Below are 10453 nucleotides of genomic sequence, written 5' to 3'. Positions count from 1 at the left end.
CAGTTACAATTGTGATACTTTTTGATTTTACACAAACAATAAGTTTCTTTATTATTATTGTCATTGTCAGTTATGAATGATTTTACAGCATTTATGAGGGACAGCACTGATTGAATTGAATAGATATGGTGAAGGAATATCTACTATACTGCGGATGACAAGTGAAATGAATACTATAGTCTTGACGTGAATCCTTGTTCAAGAAGCTCTATCTTCCTGCTGATTCTTCCTGTTGTCAAGTTCATATTATCATTAGTATTATAACATTAATTAATTGTTTTGTGTTTTTGAAATAAAATAATTCATTACACACTTGATATATGCAAGATTAATACCTTCTCTTAGCTGGAAACCTCCACCAAGTATTGCAATTTGATTCCAAGCGTAGCTAGCCTATAGCTAGGTAAAAAATACTTGCTGTTCCCAGTTCTGAGATCTGAGCATGCGCGATCACGTCCAAATTTGGAGCACATGCTTGATGCTTCTTTAATAAATTAATTAACAAAATGGCGGCATGAGGTAAGCTGGTGCGATCCAACAGTCACAGTATCACTTCTTCCTTTCTTGGAGAATGATTCTAGGGGACAAGGACCTGCGCATACCCTGTTGGAGTAGAATGGTGTAAGAATTAGCCTTCTATCACCAGGAAAGATTGCGATATCGACCGACAACTGGATTGACAGGACTTGATGATGAAGATGAAGATGAAAAAAAAGTGGCTGAACAAAACGGCCGTTTTGCCGATTTTTCATTTTCCTCTTAGACAAGGTTTAGAGCCACACTAGTGGTACCAATGGAGTCCTCTGGTCAAGATAAGGTCCTCTAAGAAGTCTGGTAAGCACAGGAGCTCGTTTTCTCAGTATAGCAAGGCTGCAAAAGTCGTGGCAGCCATTTTGTTTGGGGGTGAATCCTACTTAGTAACGCTACCGCGTTACTAATAGTACAGGGATTTTAGCCCAATTTTGGAGCAACTTTAAAAATTCATTAAAAAAATTATTTTCGATCGGAATCAGTTCAAACTTTCTACGCAACATAAGTACATGTATATGGATCAGAAAAAATTATAAAAATAAAGAATTCTCTCCTTTTAATTTTTGATGAAATTTGGCCAAAATCCCTGTACTATAGTACAGGGATTTTGGCCTGATTTTGGAGTAACTTTAAAAATTCATAAAAAATTTAATTTTGATCAGAATCAGTTCAAACTTTCTACACAACATAAGTACATGTACATGCATCAGGAAAAATTATAAAAATGAAAAATTCTCTCCTTTTTGTTTTTGACGAAATTTTGAGCAACTTGACAAAGAAGCTGCATGAGCACTACATGCCAAAATCTTGTGGGAAACCAAGTACATGTACATGAACATCTTCATTTAAGGCATACATGTATATGTACAGTAAAGGCTGGTTTACAATACGACATTAGGTCAGTGTACTGTCAATTTTTAATCAAAAGCGTGGGTGGTTTGACCTTTTGACGCATGCTTTCTGTTAGAATAGAACCAGATTCTATTCCTGCGTCAACGTAGCATCAGGACTAGCATAATATTATAAAGCATGCAGCCTTTAGTGTGTCAGTATATGCATCAATCATTAACCTCCAGTGTCCTGATTCTTGGCTGCACTGGAGTAAGAGACCGACTTAGCTTCAGAACAATTGATGAGTGAAGAGAGTCCCATCACATCTTCACTTTCATGATCTTCCAATAATTCCTCACGAACACTCTACATGTATAAAAACACACAATTAATGTAACAATAATAGTAAAAATAACTATCGTTATTCTGTATGTTAATATCTGCATGCTAGGACAATCACTACATATTAAAGAGTACATGTACAATGTACAATGTACATGTATCAGTAATCACTGGATACATGTACATGTACATGTATATTGTCAATAAGTATAATTTTATTACTAATTCCGGACACCTTGGTACCCAATAATACCCTCCTGATTATGAACCTGTCCTTATTTCAGAGGTTCATTAATACACATTACTATTGTATTGGGACTGATACTACCTGTCCTCATTATAGAGGCCTCCTTATTTTAGAGTGTCCACAATAGCAGGCTATACTGTAATACATTTATTTGAACTACATGTACATGTACTTAACATTATGTACATTGCAAGTACAAGAAATACTGTCCATTCATTATTAGTACATTACACTATATACTGGCAAAACTGTATAGCATTATTTACTTCATCAGGGAAGGCACAGTTCATGATCAGCTCGTTAATGATGAGCAGTGACCCATGAATACGATCATCTCTCCCAAGGTTACCAGCTTTGTCCTTAGATCCACTACCACTGACACTGCCAACACCATCAACCAGTCCAGATACTGCTTCTTTATATGCCAACTAGCAGAAATACAGTATAACAATAGTAATGTATGAGATGGGATTATAAATATAATATTATTGTATGTACATGTACATGTACATGTACATGTACATGTACATGTACATGTACATGTACATACAATAAATGCAACTTAAACAAAATTTAATATCTTAGTAGGACTATAGCATATTATTTGTGTATAAATAAATGTAATATTATGCATGTACTATTGTACTGTAAAAGTATAGATGTACATGCATGTACATGTACACATGCATGTACATGTACATGTATGTGTGTGTGTATTATTTTACCTCATAATAGCGAATGCTGATGGTTTCCTTATCTTCCCTTTCAGCTACTAGTCTCAGGCAAGCCTTCAGTGCTAACATTGCTTTCTCTCTAATCAAAAGCTAAAGAGAAAGAACCAATAATGACATATAAGAATGGAAAAACATCAAGAAGATCACACATATAATGTACAATGTAGCAATTGGGCAGTAATTGATATTATAATTTACGTACAATGTATGTAGATGTAAATTATCAAACAAGGATTCTAAAACAATTTATCTGCTAAGAGTTACAACTTAGCGTTACCTTTGGATCACGGACAGCAGAAAAAATGTTATCAAAAAACTGTTGGAACTGCATGTAGAAGAGAGTGGGCGTGTGAAGAGCCAGTTCCCTGAGGATGAGGACTGCAGCAAGCTTCTTGTTATCATTACCTCCTAACCACTCCAGGGCCCTCTTTATCTCAAACTCAACATACTCTACGAATTAAAATATTATATTATAATAATGCATTTATCTTAAACTATACAATGTGCATATTTTATAAATGAAGGCTGAAAAATGGGATATCAGAATCACACATGTAATGGCTGAATCAATATTATAACCATCAGAGAAGAGATGCATTCTGCCAGCCATACAAAGTAATTGGACAGCCAAGTGGGCTGAAGAATGACTGTTATAATCATCACTGAAACTAGTTACTGATCAATTCACACAGTGCAGTTGCAAGACTAATATACTGTATACTGGGAAATTTTCGAGTAGCCAAATTTTCGCGGATTTCACGTTTTCTTGCTCCGTCGCGAAAATAAAAATCATGAAATTCTGAATTTCCATTGCCATCTGGTGGAGTTTACAAGCTATTCGCGAAAATATTATTTCGTGAAATCTTACAAATGCAAAATTTGTGAAAAATTTAGCGACACAAAAATATCCCAGTATACGGTATTACATGTATATGCTAATTTAACATCACTTTCGGGCAGATTAAATAGTTTCCTACATCTAATCAGGCTTTTCTACATGCATATACTTACCTGCTGTATAATTCCCTTCACAGAGTGCTAGTTGTCCAATAGCTTTCGCTACCATTTCAGTCAGTGAGACATCTTGATGAGGTATAATGGCTCTAAGGTAATTGGCAAAACGACCGAGTCTTTGGACAGTACCTTCCAAAGCTACTAAACTAACTGTAAGAAAAAAGGAATGAAATTCACATATCAAAAATTAAAATCATTAATAATTATCACAGACTAAATCACCACCAATTTTTATTACTTTTTCTGATACATATTGGTGCATGTCTGAACTAATTCCGACAAATATTTTTTCGAGTTATGAGCATTTTAAAAACAAGCATTTTAACATGCATTAAAGCAAACTTAGCAAAGGCTACAGCCCATGGTTTTTTCCAAAAATTAAAGTCAACTTAAAATATTCCATTTTTATGGCATTTATTCGTTTACTTTAATTCTAATACAATAATTTAATTTAATCATGATTCATGTATAATTTAAATAACACACTATCAGTACCACTTACTAATGGCTAGAATGCCTCCTTTCTTCTCGTGGACGTCAGTACTGATGATTGAGGCATATATACACTGGTTGATCTCGTCCAGTTGAGCCTGATATCGTTCATTGGGTAATTCTCTCAGTTCCGTCTGTACAAAACGCTGTAGATCACGAGCAGCCTTCAGGCGTATCTCTTCATTCCGGTGCTTCAGGTTCTGAAAGAACTGGGCCATTGTACTAATGACTACAGTCCTTATAACTCAGTTTATTGATCAGCTCAGCAAGCCGCCATCTTGACCAGATGATGAGATCACGTGACAAGTAACGTTAAATTATTAGGCGTGGCCTAATTATAATTACATTCCCAACCTATGGGCCATTGCTGTAACATGAAACACAGGTAAAACTAAAATGCATTAGCTAACACTGCAAATAAATCTTTAAAATCAGTACTTTTTGCATGCAATGTAATTACTTTTTCATTTTTTTACTCTAAACCTAGTACCTGCTGCTTCCAGTAAGCAGCATTTTGAAGGACATCTATTATGGATAATGATGTACTAATTTGAAAAATAATTTGCATTCAGTGAAAGATACCGTAAGTTGTTTATTTTATATCCTCATTAGTCTAAAAGTTTCCCTGTCATATCTGTATTTTAATGACACTGTAATTGATTGTATCACAAACACAATCATCGTCTCCCGATAATTTTTGTATTTTATTTTATAATGCATAACAATGTCCTTATGTCTTTGACCTTATATAAACATAATGCATTTATCTTTCTGTTAATTCATTATCTGCAATTCCAAAAATAGCCTACAGCAATATTTTTAACAAAAATGGCTAAATGCATGCATTGTTACAAAATGGCCTATTATTAATTCTTGCCGGCATGTCTAACTGGATCTACCGTCGACAGTAAAAGAATGAATAATTATCAGCATTATCAACAGCTTTGTCAGGTTCGTCAGTAGCAAGTTGTTGACTCTCAGCTGATCCATAAATATGATCCCATGTATTGCCTCCAGCATGAGTCCACTCATGTGCCAGTGTCCTTTCTTTATTATACATAGCAGAACCGCAGAATGCTGAATGTCCAATATACAGGTCACACAGGAAGACTACATTACTGTGAAAGCATGTGTATGCAAAATTACTGCCAGTGCATTCATCTCCAGTAAAGTCATAAGTTAAACGGTTGTATGCAATCTTGTCATGACTTTTTTGTAAAATTGACCTCACAACATTTGCACGTCTTCGATTAAAATCCCCAAACCATCTTCTGTACAAAGGGGATCTACGGACATTATTTCTTGCACGGAGAAGGCCATCACATAACATGTCATGAACTAGACGAGTATCATCACGAGCATTTGAATTTCCACCAACAAACTGAAATATATTATTGCAAGCTTGACTGTACACCTCATCACCTTCTTTGACCTCTTCTTTGACTGGACGTGAGAGAAGGTCAGTGTTCTCCAATTGAATATCAACAGACTCACTAACTTCTACTTTCATTAGATCTACCTCTTCTATGTTCTCTGAGTCAGACTGCAGCTCCATTTTATCTTTTAACAAAACCTTCAGTGGTTTATTGTATCGTATGTTGTACATTCCATCAGAAGAAAAAGTAAAGATATTGTTAATTTGAGCTGTTGCTGTTACACTTTCTCCTGCCTTTAGGAGAATGAATTCATCTTTCAGAGGAGGCATACTATAAAAAAGGTATCCTTCATATTGAAGAGAAACACCATCATGAGATACAGAGACAAAAGGAGAGCGGAGTCCTTCAAGAGGAGTGTCACGCTTGAGGAGATAGTAGTCTTCATCTACCACATTAGTGAACTGAAAGGAACAATCAACAGCAGAAGTAGTAGACTGTTGACAGCCCATCTTGAGAGAAACAGGAATCTTACTATATGCAACAATACAATTATAGATATAAGCAATACTCTATACTATACCTTATAGCAGAGGCTACAAGACAGCACATAAGGAATATAGTATTTGACTTTGTGGACATGATGCTCTTTGATACAAGATTTTTACTTGGAGCAAGATATACAGAATGATTTGCTTATGCCTATTTATGTTATTAAACTGCCCAAATAATTATGAATTGTCTTACTGGCAATGCAGCATATCCAAATTTGGAGAATCATCCTATTGGCAAAGCAGTTACTCATCACAACCAAATCATACAATTCAACTGTATATTGAATGTTATGGCTACAAATATTATTGAGAATCATCCTATATTGGCAACTGCAGTGATCGATGCTGCTTAATTGACTTAGGACTGCATGCATGAAACCTCATAAATCAAGCGTTGTATTTTAACCAGCAGTTTAGGATAGAGTTCAGTCCAAATTATAAATTAGCATATTATACAAGTTGTACTTTTGTTAATGTGCATGTGTGTGTGTGTTAATGCAATAATAAAAGAATTGCGAAATTAAATAGCTACATAGTACATCATGTGTTCTACCTAAATGTGGCTATGGTTGGCTATAGTGCCACAAAGACTTAACATGGCACATTATTTTATGTCAGCCAGGCCATGTAGTAATAAAAAAGTACAGAGATCAATCCCTTCAGTATTTCTATTTCAGTATACAGTGTGTCTACTGGTCCAGTAAATGCACTATAGATCAGGTATGTAGTCCATTTTTTTCTGTAATATACTAGAGCTTTAGACACATTCTTCATTTATAAAATAACTAAAAAATTGGTAATAGTCATTCTGAGTATTTTTGCTGGTAAACTTAATGGAATGAACCATTTTTTGTTTTTTAAAACTCTTTTGTACAGTTCAATTCTAACAGTGTTACTTTAATAAATTAAATCTAAGCCTTTGACACACATAGCACAGCACATATAGCACATAATTTTTTGGAGCCAGGCCTATGAAAGCTTTAGGCTTCAGCTACACTAATGCTAGTGAATATAAGATTTATAATAATTACTAGTATCATTATTACAGTATACCCAGTGGTACCTCTCTTATAATGATCACTCTGTACACTCCATTTACCAATACCTAGTATACCAATTACATTCCTTACTGTAATAACCTCCACCACTTGCCTCCACATAAAGGACTGACACCTCTGCATAACAAACAACTTTTATTGTACCAAAGTGTTTGTAGTATAGGAGCTACACTATACTCGGCAAAGTGTTAATGCATATAGACAGTGTATTTTTATTATTATACTATTTCTATGAAAACATTTTATTGAGAAATAATAGATCTATCTGTATAAAAGACAACCTATAATGTACTCAAAGTTCTAACAATATACTATAATAAATATAAAATCCTTGCATGGCTGAACAATCCTAAGCGGCAACAGCACAATAGTAGAATCCGTAGTTTCCAACATTATTGACAGCTCTATTTGGATTATTTCTTGCTAGCCTTCTGCATTCAGATACTTTTAGTCGATCTCTATCCAATTTCGTATTACCAGCAATTCTAGTCCAAAAACCAGCAAATAATCCTTCTTTATTAGTGCGAGCATTGCGTCTGTTGCAAAAGGTGGGAAGTCCAGCAAAACCCTTGCACATAAACATGGCATTATTGTGATAACATGAGTATGCATATACTGCCCGATTATTGTTATTTAATCTATCACAGGCTCTTCCATTAAAATCATAGGTGACACAGTTATCCATAATCCTTTCAAAAGCCTGCCAAAATTTATTTCTGACTGTGTTCATACGTCTACGAGTATAAGCTCCAAACCATGTTCTGTATCTTTGATTGTTACCAACCTCACTTCTTGCATGGATAAGGCCTTTGCATAACTTGTTGTGAGCTAAAACAGTTTCAGCACGGACTGCAGCTGAACCACCAACAAATTTGGCTACATTATCACATGATTCCATGTAAACCTCATCACTTTCTTTGACCTCTTCTTTGACTGGACGTGAGAGAAGGTCAGTGTTCTCCAATTGAATGTCAACAGACTCGCTAACTTCTACTTTCATTAGATCTACCTCTTCTACATGTATGTCCTCAGAGTCAGACTGCAGTTCCATCTTATCTTTTAGCAAGACCTCCAGTGGTTTATTGTATCGTATGTTGTACATTCCATCAGAAGAAAAAGTAAAGATATTGTTAATTTGAGCACTTGCTGTTACACTCTCTCCTGCCTTTAGAAGAATAAATTCATCTTTTTGAGGAGGAGCACGATAGAAATGACATCCTTCATATTGAAGGGGGACACCATCACGAGATACAGAGACAAAAGAAGAGTGGAGTCCTTCAAGAGGAGTGTCACGCTTGAGGAGATAATAGTCTTCATCTGCCACATTAGTGAACTGAAAGGAACAATCAACAGCAGAAGTAGTAGACTGTTGACAGCCCATCTTGAGAGAAACAGGAGTCTTGCTACAGTAATTATACAAAAGTCATATTAAGAACTGTATGTACACCTACCTTATTACAGAGGCTACAAGACAGCACATGAGCAATACAGTCTTCATGTCCAAGATTTTCCTTAATGTATTAAAGATTCTTAATCTACACAAAAAGCATGACAGACAAAATTATATGCCCATGCCTTTATATAATGCAATAGGATTGAACTATATACTGTCTAAATCATAAAGAACTATGTTACTAATTACAGCCAAATCTACATGTAACTGTTACTACACTGAGGAATAGTAACTGCTCATCTGTTGCTTAGTCTATTGTAAGTCATTGCATGGGAATTGGAAAGGGCAGTGTACTAGTAAACTTATGAGCTCCACTATGTGGCTTTCATTAATATCATCAGCCAAAATTTATAATGACACACTGTCTAGTGCTGTATGATAGTTTATTGGTACCAAGCTTGGTGGCTTATAACACAAGAGGCAAAGGCAAGATGCTTATACCACTATACACTATACATGAGTTGGTATAGACCCCCTAGGCGCTAAGACTATTTTGTATGAATTATTTACGGTAGCCACCCACAATTAAAATTACTGACGGCAAGAAGCTCTCCACATCAAAGGCAGATCAAAGCCCAAGGTGCCGAAATGAAGCATAGCAAGAGAACTATGTTGCAGCAACAGTTACCTGGTCTATATGATGTAGTCTGGCCTCCATACTTTCCACAAATGCTGCTTGTAAGCCTGTAGTACCTTGTAGTGCTCAGGACAATGGCCAAGCGGTGTCACCGCCTTTGATTTTCTTTTGATCTTGAGGCTTTCTTGCCGTCAATAATTTACATCGTGGGTGGATACCGTATAGGAAAATTTTATATATTATGAATGAATATTATTATTGTAATCATATTCATTGAAAATAATCTTTGTGCCTAGAAGGTCTATATGACATGTTGTGACTACCTATTATAAATTAATAATTATAATTTTGATTCAATAGCAATTAATAATCTGAAAGTGCCTTTTAATTAAGGTGCTACAATAATTTTATTACTACTTGCACTAAAATTATGACTGTATTACATTAAACTACATAATCATCCATTAATTAAGATACAATTAATCCTATAATCATAATATTCTAAACTATCTATCCTATCAAGATCTACTTAGATACATGTACATGTATAATATTATTGTATGTACGTGTACATGTACATTTACATTGTGTACATACATGTACATACAAATAAAACAAAATTTAATATCTTAGTAGGACTATAGCATATTTGTGTATAATATGCATGTTTTAATCAAAGTATTCCTTCACACATTCAACGAATAAATTAATATAATATATGTAGTATAAAAGTATAAATGCACATTTACATGTATACACATGCATGTGTCCTATTTACCTCATAATAGCGAATGCTGATGGTTTCCTTGTCTTCCCTTTCAGCTACTAGTCTCAGGCAAGCCTTCAGTGCTAACATTGCTTTCTCTCTAATCAAAAGCTAAAGAGAAAGAACCAATAATGACACAGAAAAACATCAATAAAATCACACATATGTTGGTTTATAACCAAACTATTTTGTTAATAAACAATCTCTTTCAATAATAGGACTCAAAGAGTCGTTAATAGAACGATTAGAAGTGATAATGAGAGATGTCCAAACAGAACAGAAGAGAGAGAAGAGAGAGAGAGTGAGCATGAGTTAGACAACTGATAATTTTTGTGCGCATGCGTGAAAATAATATGTAACCACAATATTATTAGTCTGTTGTACACTAAGTAAACAATAATAATAATAATAATGACAATAATAACAATGACAATAATAATAATTGATACACAGTTTACCCTTCGCTACAGTACTCCCCCTC

At 34.8% G+C, this 10453-nt stretch overlaps 3 protein-coding genes across 3 annotated transcripts in view; all 3 read right to left on the bottom strand.

Annotated features, from left to right (window-relative positions):
• The window catches only part of LOC109585608 (serine/threonine-protein kinase mTOR-like), a gene marked incomplete at its 3' end in the record, with an annotated part of 9499 nt that extends 5010 nt beyond the window's left edge, over positions 1-4489 (bottom strand). Inside the window, exons 1-6 of the mRNA XM_020001737.1 lie at positions 4202-4489; positions 3697-3849; positions 2963-3135; positions 2677-2775; positions 2218-2379; positions 1602-1728 (exon numbers count right to left, since the gene is read on the bottom strand). Coding sequence (XP_019857296.1) covers positions 1602-1728; positions 2218-2379; positions 2677-2775; positions 2963-3135; positions 3697-3849; positions 4202-4409 — 922 coding nt within the window. The remainder of the gene's footprint in view (positions 1-1601; positions 1729-2217; positions 2380-2676; positions 2776-2962; positions 3136-3696; positions 3850-4201) is intronic.
• A 464-nt stretch (positions 4490-4953) lies between these two features.
• LOC105314252 (extracellular protease-like) lies at positions 4954-6234 on the bottom strand. The gene is made up of 2 exons (XM_011408313.2): positions 6148-6234; positions 4954-6098 (listed from the first exon to the last, which is right to left on the bottom strand). Exons 1-2 carry the CDS (start codon positions 6204-6206, stop codon positions 5087-5089), a joined length of 1071 nt encoding a protein of 356 aa, XP_011406615.2. The 5' UTR covers positions 6207-6234; the 3' UTR covers positions 4954-5086.
• A 1163-nt stretch (positions 6235-7397) lies between these two features.
• Positions 7398-10050, bottom strand: LOC105314251 (extracellular protease-like). Its single transcript, XM_011408312.2, has 3 exons — positions 9985-10050; positions 8628-8711; positions 7398-8579 (listed from the first exon to the last, which is right to left on the bottom strand). The coding sequence occupies exons 1-3, from the start codon at positions 9987-9989 to the stop codon at positions 7526-7528; spliced, it is 1143 nt and encodes a 380-aa protein (XP_011406614.2). The 5' UTR covers positions 9990-10050; the 3' UTR covers positions 7398-7525.
• Positions 10051-10453: the final 403 nt, after the last annotated feature.

The sequence above is a fragment of the Amphimedon queenslandica genome, unplaced genomic scaffold (assembly GCF_000090795.2).
Source record: "Amphimedon queenslandica unplaced genomic scaffold, v1.1 AMPQUscaffold_13037, whole genome shotgun sequence".
Classification (NCBI taxonomy): Eukaryota; Metazoa; Porifera; class Demospongiae; order Haplosclerida; family Niphatidae; genus Amphimedon; species Amphimedon queenslandica.
Note: the sequence above shows the minus strand (reverse complement) of the source record. Positions and strands in the feature narration are given on the sequence as shown.

What these genes read in the sequence shown, in the direction of transcription:
- LOC105314252 (XM_011408313.2), bottom strand. Translation starts at nt 6,206, where the DNA reads ATGTCCACAAAGTCAAATACTATATTCCTTATGTGCTGTCTTGTAGCC. An exon ending in CTTGTAGCCTCTGCTATAAG is followed by an intron (nt 6,099 to 6,147) that starts GTATAGTATAGA and finishes TGTTGCATATAG; the next exon opens with TAAGATTCCTGTTTCTCTCA.
- LOC105314251 (XM_011408312.2), bottom strand. An exon ending in CTTGTAGCCTCTGTAATAAG is followed by an intron (nt 8,580 to 8,627) that starts GTAGGTGTACAT and finishes TAATTACTGTAG; the next exon opens with CAAGACTCCTGTTTCTCTCA.